At 37.2% G+C, this 26,626-nt stretch overlaps 1 protein-coding gene across 1 annotated transcript in view; it reads right to left on the bottom strand.

Moving 5' to 3' along the window:
* The window catches only part of LOC134527100 (discoidin domain-containing receptor 2-like), a 787,573-nt gene that overhangs the window by 63,329 nt on the left and 697,618 nt on the right, over positions 1 to 26,626 (bottom strand). The window contains exon 10 of the mRNA XM_063359452.1: positions 9,103 to 9,213. Coding sequence (XP_063215522.1) covers positions 9,103 to 9,213 — 111 coding nt within the window. The remainder of the gene's footprint in view (positions 1 to 9,102; positions 9,214 to 26,626) is intronic.

A 26,626-nucleotide genomic window follows, 5' to 3' on the forward strand; every position in this document is an offset into this window, starting at 1 on the left:
AAATGTACTAAGAGAACGAAAAAATCCCCACAAATGATGACAACACAAAAATATTGAAACCCAAAATAATTCAGCACAACAGTTGAAGCAAGACAAAAAACATGACAAAACGAAAAAACAAACAAATACAATAGTTTTACCTAAACAGAAACAAGCGACGTTTCGGGAACTGCTATCTGCTCCCGTCCTCAGGCAGAGACGCACATGGTACGGAAACACAGGTGCGACTGAGAAGGGGCTGGAAAATGAGGGTATTTATCAGAGAAAGGGCTACATCTTGCTCAGCCAATGACAGACGAGCTGTCTCCCCATTGGCTGTGCACCATGTAGTTAAAGCGGATTGGTTATGGTGGGTTGAGTATTGGCTATTGTTTTGTGCTGCAGGGATGTTTCTCTCTTTATCAAAGGGATCCACATATTTTTTAATTCAATGCTCTGCTGGCTGAAAATATTTTTATTGCTAATAATGAAGGCTGATTCTTTGATTTTCCTTTTTATTTTATCGGATTCCTGTATGAGTGGTGTGGAGTCTTCCCAGAGAATTTTGTGGCTATTTTCCCATGTATGTTCAGCAAGTCTGAACATACCATGGGAAAATAGCCACAAAATTCTCTGGGAAGACTCCACACCACTCATACAGGAATCCGATAAAATAAAAAGGAAAATCAAAGAATCAGCCTTCATTATTAGCAATAAAAATATTTTCAGCCAGCAGAGCATTGAATTAAAAAATATGTGGATCCCTTTGATAAAGAGAGAAACATCCCTGCAGCACAAAACAATAGCCAATACTCAACCCACCATAACCAATCCGCTTTAACTACATGGTGCACAGCCAATGGGGAGACAGCTCGTCTGTCATTGGCTGAGCAAGATGTAGCCCTTTCTCTGATAAATACCCTCATTTTCCAGCCCCTTCTCAGTCGCACCTGTGTTTCCGTACCATGTGCGTCTCTGCCTGAGGACGGGAGCAGATAGCAGTTCCCGAAACGTCGCTTGTTTCTGTTTAGGTAAAACTATTGTATTTGTTTGTTTTTTCGTTTTGTCATGTTTTTTGTCTTGCTTCAACTGTTGTGCTGAATTATTTTGGGTTTCAATATTTTTGTGTTGTCATCATTTGTGGGGATTTTTTCGTTCTCTTAGTACATTTTTCTTTGTTTTTTCTTTGTTTGCTGACCATATTCCTGTTTCGGAATATTTTGTGGTGTTCATATCCTTGTTGACAACAGCAATTGTTTGCTTAATTTTGTGTGTTTTTTGTATCTTTTTTGAGTATTTTTATTTTTATTTTTATTTATTTATTTTATTTATTAGTTTTTCTTCAACAGAAAAAGTTCTTAGCAATGGCGTATGTCCAAAAACTTACATCAAGTTCTACAATCTTCTTAGAAGGTGAAACAAAACATTAAAATCCCTTTAATATCTTTTTAGGTCAAATACACATGAAAGACGATTAACCATAAACATCCAGATTTTGGCTAGACACCTCCAGTCAATGGCCAGGCATAAAATCGGTGGCCAGAAACATTCAGTTTGTGACCAGACACATCCAGTCTGTGACCAGTTAGACATACATATTCAGTGGTCATGAACGCATGACCAGTAGGTGGCCAGTCACTTCCAGTTGGTAGCCAAACGCATCATGTAAGTGGTCAACAACGTCCCGTTAATAGCCGAAAGGTATTTTTTCTCAAAACTAGACGAACATTATAAAACATTTCATGTACAATATCATGCGAATAGGCCAAACATTTCCGAAAAAAGAGGTGTTATTCACTAATTCCGAACCATATTTTAAAACAGTCCGTGTACAAAATAATGTGCATAATCCAAGCGTCTCCAATCCAAGAGACATTATTCACCGATATGCGACCAGTATGTTCAATATCATGCATATAGGCCAGGTGTCTCTGAACCACGAGGCCAATTGTGTCCTGAGTAAAGACTTATTGATGCTCATTCGTCATCAAAACAGAAGCACATACTTAAAAAATAACTTAAAAAAAAGCACATTACATAAGAGGAAGCACATGAAAAAGTTAAGAAATTTAACAAAAAGAACACACTTTTGTTCAAAAATTCAACTTAACAGTCTTTGGTTCCAAAAGTCTTTGGCTTCAAAATCATTGGTTCCAACAGTCTTTAAATCCAACAGTTCCGAATGCTACAAAGCTCCAAAACCTCCAATGCTCCAACTGAATTTAATTTCATTTTGATTTAACTTGCCCCGATTGCTGAAATGACTTTATTATTAATATCCATTTCGTTAGTCATTCGTGATGCTTTTTAGTTCTTTAAAAATAGAAGTTATATTTTGAGAACTCAGGCTTAGTTATAAATCAGTTTTCGTGAAATAAAAAGATAACATTTAAACTCAAAATAAAATTATTTTTACATTATCATTCAGAGACAATTAAAACAAGTCATTATTGTATGTAACCAGATTCCCTTAGTTCTTTGAGTACGGTGGCTACTTCGTTGAGGTTCAAATAGTTTCCTTCCCTAAGTGAAGCCACCAGTAGACCCATGATATATAATCGATCTCTTCTGCTGCTGCCATCTTCCTTGCATGTTTATAATAAGTATTTTTAATATCACTATCGTCCCAGTGATCATCGTAAGCTTTATCAGATCAATTTATTTTATCACGACGTTTCTATCGTGTCAGGGCTTCATCACAGTCTTCGATCTTGCCAGCTTTAGGTGCTTCATCACAGTCTTCGATCGTGTCAGCCTCTGAAGTGTCATCATCGTTTACGAAAATGTCCCCTTCTGGTGTTTTATCGCAGTTTTCGATCTATTCCGAAGGATCCGTCGCCATTATTAATTTTTATCTTAATTTTATTATTTAAAATTTCTTATAAATATTTTATTTTTCTGTTGAAATAAGATAATAATTACGGTTTTTTTCAGTATGGCAAAGATTTTTTTTTAAATGGGCAGAACCTGTATTTTATAAAAATTTTATTAGTTATAGCATATTAAATTATAAATTTCTATTTTTCTCATTTAAAACGGATAATAGTTACGAATTTTAAATATGGTAGTCAATTTTCAAAATGGCGAAAGTTCTTTTTAATAAAATTTTATTAATTAATTTTTTATAAATTTTGAACATTTCCAGATTATATAGTATAAAAATACAGATTTTCAAGAACTCAACCGTAAAGAAAAGTGCAAAGCTAGGGAGTGGGTCATTCTATTCCCATATGCCCAAATGTTTTATATAACAAGATGGCGGGAAAACAAAACGACGGATCCCAAATAGCCGCCGAGGTCAAGGTCAAAAGTCAAGGTCAAGGTTATCCATATGGCTGCCTTAACGTCATTGGAGATGTAGGCTCCAAGGCAGATGCCGACAACATCACACACCACGCATCGGCACCAGGCGCCGGAGCCTCATTTATATTCACATCCCAATGATACGTTTCCCTTACTGAAGCTGTGGTGGTAAACATTTTTGACTTGATAACGTCTTATAAATCGATGAACACCGGCTGCACGCACGAAAAAGCATTACTCATTGTCACGTTCCGCCTGAGCCAAGCGTGCAAGAACCGGCCAACCACCGTGCGAGAAAATCTTCTATAATATCAAATAGTTTATGGCGGGCTTTTTAAAGCAGCAATTTAAAAAATTTGATTTATTTGACCAAATTCGTCATTTCAAATTAACAATTTATTGACATTGATTTGATTTCAGTTTAATTCTATAACCAATGGTTCGTGATTATATTTAAACAAATTATTTAAATTAAATTTGCAAAAACTGTAATTAATATTTGAAAATTAAAGTAGTGTGCAATTTTTCATCAATGTTTTCTTATGACGTTATCACGTAAAATTATCGTCCGTAAACCGACTTTACAGACAACCCCCTTTTTGTACAATATTCAGGTGAACTTTTTAAGGGATTTTATCTACAATGACAAGACACCTGCAAAATGTACATGATCATTGAAATAAAATATGTACAGCCTGTTTGGAAAGTCATCGCTGCCATATCCTTCACACAGAACACCACCCAAAGTCAACTCCAAGCAGTTGTGCCATTCTAGAAGCAGGAATACAAAAAAAGGCTGGCTTAGAGACTAACAATGGCTACAGATTGATTTTTTTTTGCAAGATACTTCAGCGCCAAACAGTGATTTTCGAAAAGAACTGCCAATATCCGCTGTTGTTAATTATGTCATGTGTTATTTATAAAACGCACGTAATCCATCATTTGAAAAAATCAAATTACAAAATATAAAAATGCTAATTTTTCTGTACACATATATAAATGATCTAGCCGCTAAACATCACGAAAACAACGTACTGAATCTATGACGTACAAAGTGTAATAAAATACCTATTATAACTTCAACAACGTGTTTCTTGCGTCATCCCGTAACACATGTTTTTGACAGATCTCTTTCCATACACAGTAAAAAAAATTTTATACTTCAAAATTCTTGGAAACTCAGATGCCAACAACATCACTTGTAAAACTACAAGGCAGAGCTTTGTAAAATTGTTAATGATACAAAGCTCTACCTTGCAATTTTACAAGTAATATAGTTAGTTGGCAACTGGGTTTTAAAAGACTATACTACAAAAAGTACAAAATGATTTTTACAGTGTATAAGCCGGTCATTGTTTAAGTCACGGATTGTTTACCCCGCGCAGTTAACTTTGAGATTTATTTATTGTTTGTCCTTTCCATCGAACACAGGAAGAGCTCCAAATTTTGCTTTTCCAGCATGATTGTTAAATTCTTTTCACATTTTATTTGTTCTGTCTTAAGAAGTTTAGGTATGCCCTTTTTTCTGTATGTACCCTACCGACTATTCCGCATGCGTTGCTAACATATAGGCTAAGTACTTTTTTTAAACATATAAACATATAAGTACTTTTCTTAAACATTTTATTATCAATTATACATGATGGTATAATAAAATGATGTTTTCACCTATTTATATATATTTAAAATACTACTTTGTGCCAGACATAGTTTACAATCTAAAAGTGAATTGGCCTAAAATGAATATTTTTACGGCGTTTCGCTTGAAAAAATTTGTAACTTTTAAACTTATACTGTAAAGAATTTTTCATAAATTAAAATAAATGCTTTGTTACTGTCAACCTTACTTTTAAGCATAACATATAGGCCTAAGCATAAAGGATATTTTTATCGGAAATATAATTTAAGCTCAATTTTTTTTAAATCTCAAAGTCTAGTCAAAAACCTTTTAATTTTATTAATGTCTCAAATGTACTGTGTTGTTTTATGAGTATGTTTGATTTTTTCTAGAATAAACATATTAGAGAGATTCAATACAGTTTTTTAAAAACGAGAAATTAAGCTCATGGTAGTTTTAGAAAAGCGTAAAACTTTAAGAATAAAGATCGCGTAGCTCAAAAATACATAAGTTTACTCATTATAAGCGAAAAATGTATTTCATAGTTTTTTTAGTTAACAATTTACAGGATAAATTGAAGCGCTGCATACATACAGGACACGCGGCTTGAATAAACTGGGGCTGCTTTGTTTCGTTAATTACTCTCTTGCCTAACTTAATTAAACGTCTGTCCCAGAGTCTAAAACAAGGCAGCAACTGCTGACATCGTCACATCTAAAAAAATTTAAAAATATTAAATATAATAATGGTTCTCCGTAACTAACATAAAGCATCCATTTTGTGTATTGTAACCGTATTTGAGACACGATTAAATTAATTATTTCACTCTTTGTCGTTGGGAAAACTACATTCCAACACTTATAATCGTGCTATAGATGGTTTTTATTAACCTTCATTTTGAACGCAATAATTGATTCGAATTGAACATAATATATTAAATTAATAACGTTCATGGTAAACAGTTACTCTGACTTAAAAAATTAACTGAAAAAATATGTTCAAAATATTTTATCAATTTAATCCATTTAACGTTTTTCAATCGCGAACAAACAAAGTAACTATTTAAAGAAACAATTTAAAGCGAAAAAAAGGATTCACTCATTTAATTATTTGGAAGAGAAAACCTTTCTAATTTATATTTTCAGTGGACGATACTTTTGATGCAACTACGAAACGGTTGGTCTGGATTTTAATAATGCTCTGTTATAAAAATAAACATATTATATTATCTCTCAATTAATCAGGAATTACTGATAAATAAAGCTAAATTTTATCATCTTCTGAAAATTCTGTCTGATTAGACTCACAATAAGGCCAACGTTGTCATAGTTGTGAAAATAAAGATGGCAGAAACGTTTACTCTAAGCTCTAATACTGGCGTTAGAAATGCAAGGTTAATGATGACGGAGCCTGGCTTAAGTTAAAATAATTTGTGGCCTTTTTTCATGGATTATTTTGTAAAGATCTATGGCCAAATCGTCTTAAAACAAGCCCAAAAATTAAAATTTGTCACATGGCACTATGAATGAGAAAACTGCCTTCTCCATTATATGTCCTGGGTTGTTTTCTATTTATTAGCTGCTGCTGGTGTTTCAACTTTACTTTAGGTACAGATTTATATTGGTTGAAAACAATGTTTACCATATCGTGAAAACCTGTTACCTAATTGAAAAAGTCATCCAAACGGATAGTCAAATTGATTTTAATTGTATGAAATAATCTTTGGAATATCATTACTAAAAAAGTATTGTAACAATGCAATAATATTGTTTTAATATGAGAAATAATTTAGCTTATTTATACACAAAATAAAATAACATATTTTATTCTTTAAGATGTTAATTCATTTCTTATTTGTTTGTAGTTATAAAATTTTTTATGTACTTTGAAATTTGTCCCGATTTTATAGCATATAAATTACAGATTTTCAAGATGGCAGACATGATGTCATACTAGCTGGCTATATAAATACATTGTCATAAGTGGTGGGAGGTCAGTCTGCTGGAGGCTTAAACGGAGGAAGGACCTGTCGCAATTTTATTTTACCTCGCCGGGTTCAAAACCGAGGACTCCAAGCTCCATGGCGTAGGTGTACATTTTTATAAAAAATTAAATAATTTTTTCACTAAATTTATTTAATATATTTTATTAATAAAATTTTTATGAGTTTTAAAATTTTTCCCGATTTTTAAAATAAAAATTATGGATTTCCAAGATGGTGGCCGTGACGGAAATTGCAACGGTGAGGTAATAATTCAAAATGGCGGGAAAAAAGGGGGGATCCAATATGGCCTCCAAGTTTAAGGTCAAGGTCAAAGGTCAAGGTTATCCAAGATGGCCACCCTGGCTTATATTACTCTATTCCTACTTTCTTGAGATTTCTCGATGATATACAATGTTAAATCTCTATGGCGAATGTCCAAAAATATATTCTAAAACAATTTTCCCATATGCAAGAATTATTCAGTTAACAAAAGTAAATTATAGTAGTCTCGTTGGATTGACTTCGACACGCCGTTGGACGCGAGCCGGCACCTTGTATTTCCCTACACCATAACCGCTTTCTTTGCCTCAGCATATTACATGTTTTATTTAAAGCTAATGCAAAAAAAAAATACATGTATATTTATAGTAAAAGCAAGTTTGCATTGTAATTTTTATTATAAAAACAACTTTCTTAATGTCAACTTCAAGTATTTTTTCTTAAGCTTTTCAAGCCAAATTATTGCATCATAAAATAAATATGTACGTCCAAAGACATAAAATATTATTAAAATAAAGTATGATGAATTTATTTTCAACAAAAAATCTTGTCAGGTAATTTTTGCCATAATTTTTTAATTAGTTTATAATTTTACGTCACGCGGTTATGCGTAGTTTTAAAAAGAATTTATTGTAATAGTAACAGTAGTTGTAGCAGTGTAGAGTGACTTAGCCCTGCCAACTTTGATTTTTCCTTATTTATGCTATCATTAATATTTTGAACTATTTATCCCAATTTTTATTCTATGTCAAGGCATAAATCATTTCTACCAGACCTTCTATACCTTGTTGTCACCACATATTTACTAACAGACTCTATTCTGTAAACGCCACAAGGAAATAGCTTATTATTTCACGCGGACGTCTACTACTACCATAATAACCACACCAGTTCACAAGTGTAGACTTCAAGTAGATAGCCAAAGATAATTCCTATGCCATGTCATACCAAAACCGTTGGGTGGGGCTACGTAGGGTCACCTGGCCTTTGGTGTAATATAAACGTCTATGTCAGCGAGTCGCTCTTAATGCTATCTCCACTCGGTGTGTCCCCTGGCTGAGGCACAGCAGCGGCAGAGATGCTCGCTGAGTCGAGACGCTACAGAGAGTCTGCTCGCTCGGCGCCGGACACCGGGGTCCCTGTGTGTGGCCATAGCCTCCTCTTGCATGTGCTGAGGCTGTACTGTGGTACCTTAGTACTTTTTATAGGCTTGTTTTACATTTATAAATATAAATATTGTCCAAAATACACTACTTTTGGCATTAATCTATCGATCTTTATAAACTCTACAAACAGTCACATGAATCACCGCGCTACCACGTCTGAGATGAGTAGAAAGGAGCGAGAGCGCCGGTTGTGACCAATCTGCGCGGTTCCGCTTCCCCGCCAACCCGCCCGCCCGCGTCACGAACTCAAGGTCGTATCAGCGAGCTGACTATATACCTTAAAAAATATCCCCTTACTTACGTCTCTAACACTAATAGTTAGGGAATTATAAAGGCCATACGATAGGCTTACAGACATTTTCGTTGTGGTACAAGTTTCTGTTCTGGTACCCGTATCTTTTGGTATGATTTTAAAGGCGTTTTACGTCAAAAAGTTAAACACGAAAGCTTTATGGTAAGTGGTATCGGAAGATTTCCAAATGCAAAATAGCGAAACTTAATCCCCCTTAAGACGGGCCCTCCAAGTATAAAGTGGTCACCGAACCACGCGGAGCTCATAAACTTGTCATGCCGGAGGTACTGGTCACGAACCCATGACCCTCGCTACATGACCGTGAAGCCACAGAGGACCCTCACTGCACAGAAAGTGGTATCGCTGCGCGAATATTGGGGGAACTCCTCCCTCTCTCCACCAAACGCCTTGGTCGGGGTGGAAATGTCACGTGCTGAAGAGGAATGGGGGAGGGGAGGATAGTGGAAAGGTCGTGGCCTACCTGGCAGCTCGGCCTGGCTGTTGGCCTGCTTCTTCTCGACGTAGACGTCGCTCTGCGCAGGCGCGTCCAGCACCGGGGGAGTCTCCGCCGTGAAGTTGCCGTGCGCCACGTCTGCAACAAGGCACGGCATTATTGCCACTGTAGGTCCCCGCGCACAGGTGTGCACAGCTAAAGAACAGCATCTATGAATACGCTGAGGGCTGATGGGTAGCTCTGTTCCCAACTCTATTTTTAGGAGTGTGACGCGAGTTTTCAGAATAAATTTTAGGCATGCACAAAGTCGTACAGCTGCATAAACTGGCATTATTTTAATTTATACTGTTTCATAATTATTTGTGGGAGATGGGGGCTGAAGCGAGTTATTACAATTTATTTTTGGATATACATTTTTCTGGGGGTTATGAAAGTTATGCAATGCCCCCTCAAGGGAAGAATAAAACGAGATGTTTGAAGACTCGTTTTTTGGCTATCTGATGATCCTTCACTGCGTTTTCGAAGTCTGAAATTCTAAGATAAAATGTTTCACGCTTACACTACGTACCACTGCTTAAAAGTTAATGTCCTAAAACTTATTCAAAGACACAGCTATGCCATTTTCCATATTCTGTGACCAAAAATTGGGCCATTATAAGTCAATTTAGGGCTGTTAATGAGTATCGTTATTATTAACATAAATCTGTCTTTAGAGGGAGGCCACGGCACCACACTGCCTCTCCCTTTCTACGTACTTGATTTATTGATTCATCTTCAAAGTAATTGACAAGTACCTGTTTTTGCTTACAACCAAGATCTCCAATTTCAGTTAATCTATGATTACATAACTGCGTCCATGCGTAACAGTTAAAACTACCACAAATAGGCTAAGTAATGAGAAAATGAATCACGGCATAACATCTCATGAACATTACGGTCACCAGAAGGATGAAGGGTGACACGAAGAGCATGGGGCTACGTCGGATTGTATTGGTTGGGGGAGACGGACGTGCCTCGCGAAGAATCCGCCACTTTTCACACTTGCGAGAAAAATACACGTGGTTGACCCCATTGAGAAGCGATCCCAGATAAAACTGATGGGAGGCAAGGGATCCAAACACTTAACCGTTAGTTCTGACAGTTTAACAATGATTTTCACTTTTTTTAGTAGTTTTAATATTTTCGTATATTGAGAAAAGCTACAGCTCGTTCGGAGTGCACAATTAAGAAGCGTGTATATATACATATAAATGTATATATATGTATATATACATATATATAATAGGATGTTGATATGTATGACGTCTATAAACTCCGATGGCGATGAAAGTTGGGACATCGGAGTGTTTTTTCACGGAGGTTTTTATGCTATCCATTTTTTTGTAACTCGCCGCTAGATGGCGCTGCAACGCATCAACTTCTAAACCGTTCAACCGATTGCCACGTGTAGACAAAAATCACAGGTCGTAGACATACAAACATCTATTGTTTGTCATTTCTCTATGTCCACCACACTGACATGTAGTGCTATCTATTTTGCTTAAACTCGCGGATTATATGTCACCCTGTGTTCAGCCCGGGAAACGTCGGGTACTGCAGCTAGTACATGTATATTGTTTTTTTTTTTTTTAAGTTGAGAGAGGTGTATTTATCATCTCACGTACAAAGAGTTCACTAGACACATTAAAAAAAAAAAAAAGCTAAACAGAATGACCATTCGCCTATAGTTATTTTGGGTTAATCATGGATAGCGATGTCATTGACGGTCACGCTGAAAGGAAGGCCGGTGTCACACTATGCAGCTGAACCGGGGCGGTTGCCAGTTTCTACTCGGGATTTCTTTGAGAACTGCTGGTAACATGTTCTACTTAATGCATTTGTGAGGGGCCTGCGTTGTGCAGTCTAAGAAAAGTGGTGGAAAGAACATTCGGCCAGAAAACGTTTAAGCCGAGCTGCGAGTAACATTTGTTAAAGGCCGCCACACACAATTTGTCTGAACTGAGAGTTGAGCCTATCAGTCAGAACTGCCAAATGTGAGCAAGAACGGTGGACTGATTAGTCGAAACTGAAGGACTGATGAACTGATTAACTGATGGCTTCCTATCAAGTCGGATTGTGAGCTCGAGAGCACTTAGTTCGAACTGCCGTATGTGTGAAATGTCTCGGCATGTCGAACTGTCAGTCAATCAGTCCATTAGCAGAGTGTAGAGGCAGATATATTTGTTTGTAAAATATTTGTTATATTTTACTATTTTACCCTAACAGTACAACTGCAACTGCAGCATGCAAAATTTCTTCCATATTTTACGAAGAAACGATACATCCAACAGCCACAGCAACACGAAGCCTGATCGAGTGTGGGGAGGCTTCAGTTCAGTCCAAACTGTCAGTTCGGACTGTTGGGCCCGAACTGAACACCTGGACTGATCGTGTGTGCAGAGGGAGCAGTCTGAACTGGGAGCTGGAATGTCCGTGTATGTAATTGGAAAGGGGGTGGAAGCGTGTGTGCACCCCACCTCGCTTGGACGAGGTCATCACGAGCGAGTGAGGGGTGGTACTAAAAGATGGAGCTGTGACGGATGCACGTGGTGGGCAGAAGAGGGTGGGTTGTGTTGGTTGGGGAGATAAGCGGGAGTCTCTGAACAGAAAGTTCTCACTTAACTAGAGTGCAACAATCATTCTAACATCCCATTACGCCTGCCAAGAGAGCACTGTCTATACTACTGACTCCAAATAAATTTTGTTTTTATTTTTATTTACGTCTCTTTAAAAACCAATTTTAAAAGATACGAAATTATTACAAAATGAATCGTTCGTGGAACGGAATAACTGGCATGCATTTCAACTCGAGTTAATATGAATCAGTTTAATGCGCCACTAAAATCGGCAAAGTTTGTTGGGGCCTGTACTGAAAGGGATTGCCATTATTGGGAACTCCGTCTACTTTCTCGATAGCTCTTTGAGGAAAATAGCTCATTCCTAAATTTTTCTGCTTATTTTAGAACCTATATATTTACTTATTTAACTTTCATACGTGACAAATAACAGCAAACGCAATGGTTTGTTTGAAACCAAAAAGAAAAAAAACTGTTATTTTCTGGTAATTTCTACAGGCTAATGGATTCAATGCATCTTCCGCGTCCCTTTCAGGTTGATGGTTCGATCTTGATTGCTGGAATACTATATAAGTTTCATTTATTACCGAAAATTACAGAAAATTGGTTTTCCTGCTAAAAAAAAAAAATCTATTTCAACCATATTCGCACATTACTATACTCAGTTATCAGTCCGAAATTTTACTCCAAACCTACCAAAACGTTTTCGAAGCGAAAAAAGTAGTTTTTTCCCCCCAACAAATTGTGATAGTTCCGTGTGAAACGTTTAACAATTTGAAGAGTGCTCCTGAATGCAGGGGCCAAGTTTCGAGGGGGAGTCCTGCCGCAGCGCCCCCGCGCTTCTGGCAAGATAAACACTCGCCGGAGGGCTCGGAATAGGACGCGCGGGACCAATTGGCCGGGCCCTGCCGTGCGCTGGTTGGGAGACGCGACAGAGCTCCTGCCTGCAGGTCGCGACACCCACATAAATCCAGTCCATCGCGGGATTCCCGAGCTGGCGGTCAGAGCAATTCCGTTTATTGAATTTGGAAGAAACGTGAATTCATCCACCAAATATTTGCAGTTATTTGTCAACGACAAGAAAAGAAGCATGTGAAAACTTAAGTACACACATATTATTTTTTGTCATGATTTAAATTTTCATGTTACGAGTCTAAAAATTAACACTTATGAAACCCAAAAGAAGTTCCCGAGAACTATACACAGTTTAGTGTTAGTGTACAAATTAGACTGGTGATGAAATGCACTAAGTAAACATAAATTAAGAAATTCATGATCCAAAACCAAAATATATTAAAACACTTAAATAACATATGTATAAACATTTAAAATCTTACAATAGTTACCATTTTTAAAATATAAACAAAAATTTACACTAAATTCACTAAGTTCTAAAAACATTTTGTTGACAGTAAATACTAAAAAATGTTTTACAAAGTAGACTAACATAAATGAAATTTTTAAAAATTATTAACACATATCAGTCATAATTGTTATCGGTCATATTCAGCATCAGGTTTGTCATAATTTTATTTTTTTGCTAATCGAATATGAACAGCTATTTAAACGATCATTTATGACAAACTTTACCTAAGTATTCTGTCGATGTCATTACTTGCCAACTCGACATTCAATTCTGCTCTTACATAAGTATGAAAATTATTACGAAATTTTACAGCCTCCCGCGATCGAGTCAAACTGTTCCAAAATATAAACCTACTGAAACAATCTCCAAAACGTCGAAAGAATGAGTGTACTGCGATGCGTGCTGAGTTTAATTCCTACAGCCGAGAATATCCAGTCAGCTTCGACACAGAATAAATTTTATTTGGAAGTGAAAATACTGTTTAAAAGTTCATGTACTGGTTCTGGGATTGGAAATAAAGGAGGGGGAATCATTATTTACATGTCGCCAGATCCTACCTGCTGGTAACACATGTTTCGTCTAGGGAATGTGAAAAACTTTACCCACGTAAAAACCTCGTGCTTTTAAAATGAGCAGTATGGCTGGTAGTGAAAACAACCATCATCATGTTTTGTAATCTTTCAATAGCTTATACAAAAAATTGCAGGCGTTTATGAATCAAGACCCTCAAAAAATTGTCATTACATCATCAGGAACTAGTACGGCAAATGGGTGGGCCTAGATTTCACATCCTGCTAAACTATAAGGCTAGGATCTAACGAGAAAATGATCTCTTATTTAGCTGGAAATGTCACAGCTACCGAAGGAAATAGTTCAGTTGTGAAACAACGGATTCGCATCCGAATTCCGAGTCAGATTCCAACTATGTTTCCTAATTTTGCTCTTCCATTACTGTTTGTCTTTTTTCGAAACACCCCAATTCTCGCCACTCGTCATTGCCAATTCTACTTCCCCTTTTCAGTGATATTTCCACGAGGGACTACCTGCTGTAGCCGTTAACATGGTATGATTTTCGGAAATATTTACAATTTTTTTTCGTAGTCAACAGACCATTATCAACTTAAAATATATGTCTATATATCTACATGTAAAAATATTACATTTTTATAAAATCAATAACCACCGTAATTGTGCAAAAAAATCACTTCTAAACTGATACATAATATATAGTACTGGCTAATCTCGGTCGATTTTATTAATGAGCAAAATCGGACTAAAGGCGTAGAAATGGGGAAGATAAAAAAAACAATATAACTTCCTTAAAATTACAAATTTCGCTTCTGTATAAAGTTAAAATCTTTTGAAAGTACAGTAAACTCTCTATTATCCGCGCATGCTACGAAAAAATACAGTACCTACATATGTAAATCTGTATTTTATTACAAGTGAGCAAATTTGAACTCCACTGACGAGTGTATTGTATGCAGTAGACAGTAACACGCCACAGGCGTGCCCAGTGCGAAGGCGCAGATGACTCACGTAGTGGCTTTGCAACACATCGTCGGACTGCTTCACTATTTAGAGCAACAAGCCGACGATGCGCAGTTGGCTGAAAAACTTATGTTGCGGAAATTCAATCAAGAAATAAGAAAAGAAGTTTCCAAAGTAAGAAACAAAAGCAAGTGACTGATTTTATTTTTCAAAAAGTTGTCAATTTAAAGAGTTGTGCTTTTTTATGTCTAATGAAGTGTCTGAGTATGTACAGTATGTACTGTATCGTTGTTAGAAATAAGTACCGAGCACTTTTATGTTTACATCACTGAAATGTATTGTATGTTAATTATTCAGTAAAATACTAAAATTTTAGCATCATTTAATAATTTTTTCTGTTAATTGTAACTTTTACTGTACATAAATGTTTAGAATTTTAAGTTGAAATTAGTATTTCCTTTTTTGTTTCCCTTTTTCGGCTCTTTTGCGGATTATCCACGATTTTCACTATCCGCGGTGGCCCTGACAGTTAATTTCGCGGATAATCGGGAGTGTAATCAATATTAACAACTTTTATCAAAACCAATTTTTAATACGACTAATGATAACTGCAAGAGGTAGAAAAATGAGGTGTTGGCTGACAAAAAATTCATATCTTCCTTTGTAGGCATAGTGTATTCGTTCTAAGTGGTTAAATAATGAATGCATTCAATTAAAAACACTGAAAAGGTTTTCGCAGTATGAAATACGAGAAAATTTAAGCTATCATTTTGGAGTATTGGATAAATCATAGGATTTCATGTATACAAAGTTGTAAAAAAGTTCCAGAAGTTTCCAAAACGTTAAAAAGAAGTAGGATCCATTCGAGAGACGCGCGTTGAACCCCGTGGCGACTCAAATCGATGCACAGTGGGACGAGTGTAAGGGAGGGGAAGGGTGTTTGCGTGCCTCCTATGAAGACGAGGAGTAACCCCTGGCGGAGTCGGGCGGACCAAGAGGAGGCAAGTCAAACAATGGAGTGGCAGTTTGCAGAGCCGCCTGTCTCGCTCGGGGGGCGGTGTGACGGGTGTGGGGGGAGGGGACGGGATCGCCCGTCGTCTCGCGACAGCTGGCACGGCTCCCCCAGACTCCCCCCCACCTCCTGGCCCGCTTCTGAAGCTTCCCGAGGCTTGGGTCCTCTCCTCGTCGGCAGATCTCAGCGGGGCGCGGGCTCCAGTTTACCCCGTTTTATTTTTCTCTAACCCCTCCCTCCACACTCCCGCTCCTTCCACGCCTCACCACGGCGTCCGTCGGGAAGTACACCGAGCGACGCCCGCGTAAACAACGGCGCCTCGGGACAGACGCAGCCGGAGAAGCTCGCTCGTCAATCCCTTCGTCACGCCTCCCTTCCCAAGTCTGCGTCGCCATCAGCCTTCCTCTGGTTTTCCGCTTTCGGGGATCCACTTTGAATAGTCATCAGAGAACGGCTTGCAAGTCTTATGATTCTCCCACAGTTTAAGAAAGTCACATACATCACCTGCGATTCTATCCCATAACCATTTATAAGCTGAAATTACCGCTTCAGCGTTCTTACACCACATATGCCCACAGATATAACGATAGGTAAAACAAAAATTAAGTTAAGGGACACACCTAACCGGGAGTGAATTCGTGTAAGCGAGGAGGGATTAGCGCAATGCTTGCTGGTGCTTCTAGTGCGGTATCGCCTCTAAAGGCAAGGCTGTTGACTGACACTCAGTTGTCTCGTCGTGCACAGGGCAACTGTGATATCTGAGCGGTGACCGTAACATTATATGGCGGAGAAATGAAGATAAAGTGTAACTTAGGTCCCTTGAGTGCCTTTGAGAATCTGTGAACACGCACGTTGTAGCCATTTTCACAGTTCTAAAAATGCAGTTTATAAACGAAATACGGAAAAAAGCTTCTTAGATATTAAAGGCTTTTCGTAAACATACACCACTAAGATACTTTGCGCAGTTTTCAAATCGCGTGTTTTCTTCTGAAGCTCTGCACACCGTGTGTGTGGCCGGGGAGGCGGGGCCCTCAAGTTTGAAATCGAAGGTTTGGTGAAGGGATCTCCAAGACCTTGAGAGTCTCCAAACCACTTGGCGGCCGGCTGACTGCTCCTGGGTCGGCAGCCAAGCCGCGCAGGTGCCGGCGACCCGCGCCACGCGAGTGAGACCGTCATAGATGTGGCACGCACGGGGTGATGATAACCCAGGTATTTTCATTTGTATTGATCAACGGGCTCCGCTAATCGTTATAGTGTAAGAAAATATGGTACAAGTTTCCATTTTCTGGGTGCCTGCTTAAGGTGAAACTGCCGAAAAATAATTCTGACATTTTCGTTTGAAGGTCGATTTAAAACCGCTAGAAATCAGAATAACATGCTACTACACGCACTTAAAAACACATTAAACATTAAACAATTCTTAAATATTTAATAACATATGTTCTTAGACAGCACCACTAAAACCGTTTATGTTCATGGCAGAAAAGTGCAGGTGCGTCTAGGATATTCGAGTTAATTATATACAGATACATATGACGTGGTATCGGAATTAAAAGTACAGTCTTAAGCGTAGATGCTTTCATTTAGCATGACATATCTTAAACTGGCGAGAATAGAGATGGAAAAGTTAGCCTACAGCTTTTGAATCTCATATTTACGAAGGAAACTGGTTACAAATTATCCAGGGATCTTCGAAAACTTCCGGGCATATTTGTGAACGTACAGGTTCTGATATTATTTTTAACATTAAATCACATGGAATGTATTGGAGTATAGAAAAAACTTTCAGAAGTTTGTTAAGTAAACAGTATTATCTCTCTTCTTCCTTCTACGTGCATGTTTATCCTGTTTACAACGTAATGCAGAATTCAGAAGTTTTTTATACGAAAATCCACTTAGTTTATTGGGGGAGCAATGATCGTCGAAAATACTGTAACTGTGTTGTAGTGTCAAATAGTGTAAAAAGCATAAATAACTAGGCATGTCTTCAGAGAGGAAAAAAAATGAAGCACTGTATTAATCAAGTTTCATTACCCGTAACCCACATAGACTGTTAATGTAGGGACAGTCTAATATTTAAAAATTGAACGTGCACACTGAATTAGAAAACCAGCTACATTGTAAACCTTACATATTTGGCTTTCCTTAGCCCATTTTCCTCAGTGTTGAGCTTAACAACTACTGCTCCGTCGGCATAGAGGAACCTCCCCCCTCCAATACCACATCATGCGGGAAGCCGGGAAGCCTCGAGGGCGGGCGCCTACGAGGCGCCCCGACGCCAGAAGGATTCCTCGAGTTTCTTCAGCGGCCGACACAACAGCTCACCCTCACCTGGTGCATACCTGTCGCGTTAGCCATTCCTCGCCGGCCAGGAGGGCAGTAACCCTCGGTCGCGCCGGGGAAGGGGGGGGGTAATGATAATATGAGATAGAGGGACCACCCCCCGGAGTTCGTGGGAGAGAGAGGGGGCGAAGGTGAAGAATGAAACAAAAGAGACGCGGACCACGAGGGGTGCGGGGAAGCGCGGACAATGCGTGGCCCGGAAACTGCGGAAGGGGTGGAACAGGGGGGGGGGAGGCACGGACGCATATCTCGAGCTCCGGAGCGGCATGCCTGGGCGAGGGACGTAGAGGGGCGAGGCAAGGGCGCGCCCGCCCCACAAAGCCGCGCGAATACCGCGATACTGCTGCGACGTGCCGCGCGGGAGAAGGCCAACGGAGAAGGGGAGAGGGGTTTAAGCGTATGCACGCACGCGGTATGGCTGGTATGACAAGTCGATAATATTAGCTACCCCTTTACTACCGGCCTCGCATTTTTCTTCTTCGCCCTGCCCTTGTCGCGCATTCCACCAGCTCGCATGCACCAAACCAAGCCCCATTCTTCGTTTTATGTATTTTCTGCTTGGCCTGGTCTCGCGGAGAGGGAGTGTGGATTCGGGTCCGAACCTGCGGCACGGCGAGGGTTTCCCGCCGTCACTGCCCGACAGTGACAGGAGGGGGATTCTTTGCGATGTGGCATTCCCGATTCCAGTGGCAGACACAAGAGGAGATATATCCACCGAACCCCCTCCCCAAAGTTATGAAAACATTGCGAGATTACGGAGAGGTTAGGCGAGCTTTTACAACTCCCAGAACGTGATTCCTGTTAAGAATGACAGTGTAAAAGTCCAAACCAGGTTGTATAAGTAAATTTTTTGCTAATAAAAACTAAAAAATTATGCTCTCCATATTTTGAACCCCTTCCCCTTCAAACCCACAGTAAATTTTCCTTCACTAACCAAAAATAATATTCCTATATCCACCATTACCAGGTTCTCCCGACTCATCTTCAGGCGCGCGCGGACTCCTAGGTTTCACAGAGAACCATTTATTCATTGTTAGTTCAGCATATACGCACGCCTTAAAATATATACCAAGAGTCGTAAAATTATAACGGTAAAACGATTAATGCAGATGTTTTATATTTTTTTATTTACGAATAATCAACTGTTCAACATTACATAAAAACCAAAAGTACTGTAATTACAAATATATATTCATATTTACAAATGCGTATATTTGCATATTAAAATTTCATTGGCAATTTATTTATTTGGTTACTACATTTTTTACTATGTCAAATTTTAAAAAAAAGTACACGAAATATGTTGTCCACAATGTATCGGTAATACAACTTAAAGTCACTAGTATACTGCGTTCTTCCGATCTCCCGCAATGTCCACTGTAATGAGGGTGTGGCCCGAAACGTCTACATACCATAGGGCATTATTTTGCAGATAGCTGCGGTTCAGGCAGAGCGTGCGCCTTGATGACCGATTTCCCATTTGCATCTCCAGTTGTGCGGGTGACCTACATGCCAGGCTCTACCGGTGAGTTTCTAAAGATTCGTTGATAATTTAATGCCATATTTCTATATAAAAAAAGGGCAAGATTAAAATAACCAACAGGAATGTTCTTTGTAAATTGTAATAATTTGTTAATACAAATGTGCTAAATTATGGTTCATTATGGCATGTTATTTTCTCACCAACAAATTTTTCGTAGCAAAAAGCGTTAATACAAAGTTTTTTTTTATAACTCGAGGACGTGTATATTAAATACGGCTGAAGTTTATTTAAATTATTTTAATATTTCTGAAGTAAAAATAACAAAACTCTGGCATTTTTATAATACTATAACGTTTTGTTAGCAATTAGTTGCAGTAAGATGAATCAGACTTGCAAAGTAAGTGTTCGGTACTAAACACAACAATTTTGATTTGGAAAATTTCTGACATTCCTTCAATAATTTTTTGGGAATGTGAGGTACTTTCGTAAATAGGTTTATAGTGTTAAGCTTAAGTGATAATTAACTTTAGTATTGTTAAATAGTTACCAGGGCCGTGTTAACTTGATAAACATTCTTAAAGTAAGAAAAACAGCACTGGTAAAATTTTTGTGATACTCGTATGTTGAGATAGACCGTTATATCATCAACAAAACTAAGTTACTACAGAGAGCTCTTCGAATGACTTTTAAACCGCTACGTTTTAAATAAAGATTAATTTTATTCTCAGCGCTTTAATAATACTTTCTCCTTCTGTGGTTTCAAGACTGAGTTTCCGTTTAATATCATAACTCGGAGAGAAAACTTCGTTCTAAAATAATAGTAAAGCGAAGCCTTGAGTCGTTATCTTATTAAACAAAGCACGGAGTTATTGTCATTTCAAAGCTTGCGAGACCTTTGGTGTGGGAGATTGAAAACAGAGAAACGGCGCAAAAGAACAAAACGAAAAATGAGTTATAACTTTTAGAACAAACTTATTTTGGAGCCAACTGTTGTTTATAGCTCTAAAAATGCATAAGCACAATTAATACAAAATTTAAAACTTATTAAAAATGTTTATATAAGAACCATTTTTTGGTATATAATAATAAAACTGTGTCACTTTGTCGTGAAATAGTAAATACTTGTGCCCTAGTTGCGAGTAAATTTGTGTCGTAATTTTAAGAGGCAAGTTATTAATGATAAAATTGCATGATGAACCCAACCATCATTACAATAAATGATTTATTTTATTTCTATTATTTACAGATCACTCCAGTGATGCGTTGCATATACATTTTGAAACTGGTTTTGGTTCTCGGTTTCGGGTAATAGTATCATAATAATGTTACGATTTCCCTGCGGTTTCGTAAGGATAGCCCAATTAATAGATTTTATTCCACACACACAGTTTTATTTATTACCACTACTTGTCACTTACAATTAATCTTCTAAGATGGCAAATAATTAACTACACTTAAAGAGATGTAAATTCCCCAGTCACTCGTTCCACACACCTCGCTGGGCCGCACTTCCGGCGCAACTCTCACTGCACCACTCCTCGTGGGTCTCCGCCGCGGGACTCCGTCGCCGCACTCCGCCGCCGCCGTCACACCCTTCGCCGAGATCCCACACGACGACTCACTCGCCACTTCACTCGGGACTCCGCCGCGCCCGCGACTCTATCGCCCGGAAACTCCCGACTCCACTCACTCACTCCCTGCCCTGGAACCTTCGTCCAAGGACTTCGCCACTCTGCCGCACCCGCGGCACTATCGCCCGGAAACTCCGCCGCGGGAGAACTCCCCACCGAACTCCCAACTCACTGACTCAGACTCAGACTCAACCTCCTTATATAGCCCTTGGGTTCCCGTCCAGAACAATCGGGCATGTCTCCGAGATATCTCGCGACCTTCGCCGTCGAAATGCCCAGAAACGCGTCGTGAGTCCTCGAAGGACGCGGTGGCTGCTCTAAGAACGCCGATAAAGGCGTCTGAGTCCTTTTATGCCGCAGTGCGGCCTCTTTTAAGTAACTCGATCTGAGGCAGGTGCGCGCTGCGACGGTCAGGATGTAGCGAGATAGTATGACACGAGATACCAGGGAGAGGATGCGGGTGGAAGGGGGCGCAGACAGGCCGAACGAGCGCGGCGACGCCAGCACTGCAGCCAAGCGCGATCGTAACAATAAGCAAAATTAATTACCTAATTCAAATTCTTTATCCAATGTTTTTCACTCTCCTAAAGGCTTTTTAATTGAAACTGCTTGACATTTTTTTTCAAAAGCTTTCCCATAAAACGTTTTCATGTGTGCATATGATTTATAAAAAAAATATATTTTTAACATGGCAGAATGATAATTTAAATATTCTGTAAAATCTGTATTGAAATTTATTTGGTGCAAATAAAAATCTTTTCACCCAAAAGTTGCATAGGCAACTTGTGTTGTGTAGCGATGGAAGTATATCGGAAGCAATTAATAAATCATATGCAGGATTATTTTTCTTTTTAATGCTTAGAAAGTCTGGAAATCAATGTGTTATATTTGGAAAAGTCAACGACGACAGTTCGAATGAAACGCGTTGCTCAGAACTAAAAACACATGCAATAATATAGTGAAAATCATCAAGTCTCCAAAGCTATTTTTTTTTAAGATAATAAATTATCACCATTATTTGGAAAAAAATTAATGCTTAAATACTATTTTCCGCAATTTAAAAAATGACAATATTTACTATATTACAATAAGACATTGAACTGTTTGAAATGTCTGAAATTAATCATTAACTTTTTATGATACAGCTGAGAGAAACTTCTAATCAGTTTACTCCCTAACCGTAAAATTCATTCTTAAAAATTTGTAATTTACTTCCTCCAAACGTATCGGCAATACACAATTTTTTGTGTTTAAAACTAAGATCTTTCTGATCGGGAATAAAGGCAACAATTCAAGTTTCCCACAGCCATCATACCACAATGTACATCTTATTTCAATAAACAAACAATCATGGTATTTCCAGCGGAACGTCGGACAAAAGACAATCGAAGAGAAAGCTTCTTTACAAGCGGAGAGCACGACTTGGGAAACTCGCTTCGGGAAGAGACTCGGTGTATTAGCAGTACATACACATTTAGGGTGTTTTGCCATTAAAATAAAAAAGTGCACGGGCTAGCAAATTCTGAGAAAAATGATTTTGAAATGTTAAGCATAATTTATATATAGTTAAGATTCACTCTGGCCGACCACGAAATGGCCTGGGTGGTGTTGGCCTCCGTGGCGCAGTCGATAACGCACCGGGCTATGGTGCGGGGGCTCTGGGTTCGAATCCCGGGTAAGACATGGATGTAATTTGTGTTGTCTTAATACGCACACAATCACAACTCCAATTTCACTACTACTCGGGGTAGCATAACAATACAACGTTAAGGTAGGGGGGGGGGGGGGAGATGATTGGCACACTGGTGACTGTCAAGACTTGCCTGTGTGCCACCCATATTTTAATAAAAAATAAAAAATAAAAAAGGTGGTAACCTACTGGCTTACCTCCAAGACACTTGGGTTTCAATTCTCACTATGGCCACTTGCTTTTTATAAATAAAATAAAAGTTTTACTAAATCTGTTTACAAATTTTACTTACTAAAATATAATATATATATATATATATATATATATATATATATATATATATTTGTATTTGATATTACGTGACATAAAAATTGCAGTAATATTTAATATTTCATTAATAAAATAGTAATGGTATAATAAAAGCCAAATATATAACTTTGATAATTATAAATTCTTATATTTATTAATAAAATGTATTCTGTTTTGTTTTACAAACAAGACCCTGGAATACCACACAGACATTACAAACAAAAAACCTTTTTGGCATCTTGCGCAATTAATAAATAATTATTGTTTTCAAGAACAACGTTGTTGAAGTAGATCTGCTTAAAAACTTACTTCATTCATTCAAGAATAAAATGGCACGTTTGTTTACAATTTGTAGAGAAAAAATAATGATCAAACTGTAAAAAATTATATACAATGGGGTAAGCAAAAGAAGCCATTGAAAAAGATATAACGTAACTGCTTAGATAAGGTCAAAGAACCGGTTTCAACTGAATATTATTTATCTGTTTGAATGTAATATTAAGAATCTTTTAACTAAATTTTAATAAAAATGTTTAGCAGAATGTTGTATTTATAACTATTATATATATTATTATTTTATATTTTAAATATTGAATTATTACTGTAATTTAAATATCAAATACGTGACGAGAAGAAACTGTAGACAATATTATTTATAAATAAATTATTAATATTATTAAACTTTAACTTAATTAAAAAATTAAATTATTATTATAAAGTGACATACAGCGAGACTCCATACCCTAGCGTCTGAGCGGCAAGCAAGTACGTTACCACCTAGACCGCTGCGCCGTTGGCCAGAGGGAAACTGATATTAGCATAGGTATAAACTGTGCTTAAACTTTTAAACTATTGTTTCTCTGAATTGACTGACAAGTTCACTTTATTATTTTAAGGGGGTAAACACCCTAAAGTTAGACTATTAATACACCGAGTCTCATCCCGAAGTGAATTTCCCAAGTCTTGCCCTCCCCTTGTAAGCATTTCATCCGAGAAAATGTTGTGCAGTGTTGCCAGATATCTGCCTAAAGCGGAAGGAAACAGGCTTCCCGCTGGCAGTCACTCTAAAAGTGTACAATCGGTGGGAGGCTGCCAGGTGAATCAGAGTAGACTGAGTTTACAAAGACGACTTTAAATACGCCCCTAAACACATTTGTAGTCATAAATAATAACATACGATGATATTTTTCGGTTATATTCAATACATCAGTTACTAAAATGAAGTAAATGATTTTATTTTTTTTTTAATGTACTCCTAGTAATTTTTATGCATTTCCAAGTTGTATGCTTGCCTCGGATCTTAAAACCATTATTTCCTGATTCTTACTTATTAAAATTATTTTTCCATTGGAACCGGAGTACTGGAATATATAAGCAAAGTAACGAAACAGTTAATTTTTCTTTTCGCATTCTTCAAATAACTCACTGTGTTTGGAAGATGAGAATTTCAAAGAAAAACCTTTGTCCCGTAGCTCAATAAGCAGTACATTTCCACGTACTCGAATCCAAGGAAAACACGTAACTACAAAATTCGATTTATTTCTGATGTCAAAAAGTATGTATAAACTAAAATTTCAAAATTTTATGCGTAATGTACTGAGTAATACCTCGTGAATTTTCCCCTTTTGGTTCCAAATGATTCGTTCTGTTACGTACACATGAAAGTGTGCATGAAAAGCTACTCGAGTATCAGTCAATCAGTGTGTGTCAATTTGGCGCGCTGTTAAATGTTTGGCAAGCCAACGTTCGAAGGTAATTTATTTACCGTGATGTTTGTAACACGTCAGTGACTAAACTTAATAACTTGCCGGTCAAGGCAACAACATGAAGGTTTGAATGATGTCAACAAGTACGGTGTTTGAGTTAAATCGCGCAAAGGCGATCTGAGTTCAATTACAGGAAAAATTAAACCAATATATTTCAAGCCTGAAATGTGGCGGACTTTGTCGGTGGTTTTTCTTGGGGTACTTCCTTTTTTACCAAACACTCATTCCAACAATATTATTATCATCTTATCACCGTAAATTTTCTTCAATAAACGGGATTAGGACGATAGGTTAATATTAACCATTAATTCATCCTCATTTCGCAAAATTAAAAAGTTTGATATGTATAGTACAATTATGAATTTGAAATTATATATATTTTGGTGCGGAACCATTTTTTTTTTGCGCAGCCTTTCCTATAGATTCTAACTTGATCTTTCAAATTTCATAACTATACTTAATGGGCTACTTTTACTAATGTTTTCGCTGGTATAATTTTGAAATACAGTGTCGGTTTTTAGAATAAAATTTACTTACAGCATCTGAAGAACTCTTAAGACAGCTGATAATATTTCTTGTAAATAATTTATAAACTGTATTTTACTGACTGTTATACTAACATAACAATTAGACGCCATTTGTAAATTATTTACACAAGGAAAAAACAAACAAAACTAATACAGTTCAAATATAGTTTCCTAGAATTTTAATTAATTAATTTAATTTTAATTAATTTTATTAAAAAAATTGAATGCCATTTTTAGATTCAATCTAATGAAATGCTTTTCCTAAGTATTAAATGTGAAAAAATGTACTTCTAGCCAAACAAAACACACACTAATTCTTGCCAAGTGATGTCTTTCTGGTTAGGAAGTGAGCTACTGGTCCTAATATTTTGTCGAATATTTCAGACTATGTTAAGGTTAAATTTTGTGAAGATCTTAATAGTGAAGACTCTGTCACTGGTAAATTTTTAAATGTGTAAACTAACTAGAATATCCTCTATGAAATTTCGTCAAAATTTTTGCAAATGTAACGTTTATTTAAATGTCCTGAATAAGAATGTTTACAGATGTGTGTAATTTATCAGATGTGAATAGGAATATTTAAAAAAAAATTAGAATGGAAGGTATTGAAATATGAACCTAATTATAATTAATTTATTTAATGCAGTATTTTTGAAGATACGCCATTGCAGTTTTGTACTGTTTTCGTGGAAAAATTCCGAAAAAATTATATATGTAGTTTATTTATTTTTCCAACTTTATTTTATTTTTTTTTCGGAATTTTTCCATGGCAAATGGTGCAAAACTGCAATGGTGTATGTCCAAAAATCTGTATTAAATGAAAATTCCCTATGGCACGAATTATTTAAAGAACTTATTATTTATTGCTTGCCACGTTTATATAATTGTGATTATTTTCTATTAACGAATAGGAAGCAATTTTTATTAAATACAATTTTAAAACTTTTTCAAAGATACTTTATTTCACACGTTACATGGTCTAAACATTGGCAATCACAAATTTGTTTTTGGTGCATACCAGAATAGTCCTAGGCCCATTTTTTTCTGAAGTCATCAAAATGCATGCTTAATTGACTTAATATAGTTACTGTTTTATACTATTAGATATTCAAAAAGAATAAACTCTAAATTGATTGAAATTAAAAAAAAACACACATTTAAATAGAAATGTAGGCTGAGTTGTGACCGTGTGTGGTCACGTGACGGTAATTTATGACCCTGCACCACAAAACATTTAAGGACATGAAGTTGCTTACATTTCATGTTGACGTGTAGGAATAAACTGACCTCTTGTGACGTCACGACTCATAGATAGGCT

Source organism: Bacillus rossius, chromosome 1 (genome assembly GCF_032445375.1).
Source record: "Bacillus rossius redtenbacheri isolate Brsri chromosome 1, Brsri_v3, whole genome shotgun sequence".
Taxonomy (NCBI): Eukaryota; Metazoa; Arthropoda; class Insecta; order Phasmatodea; family Bacillidae; genus Bacillus; species Bacillus rossius.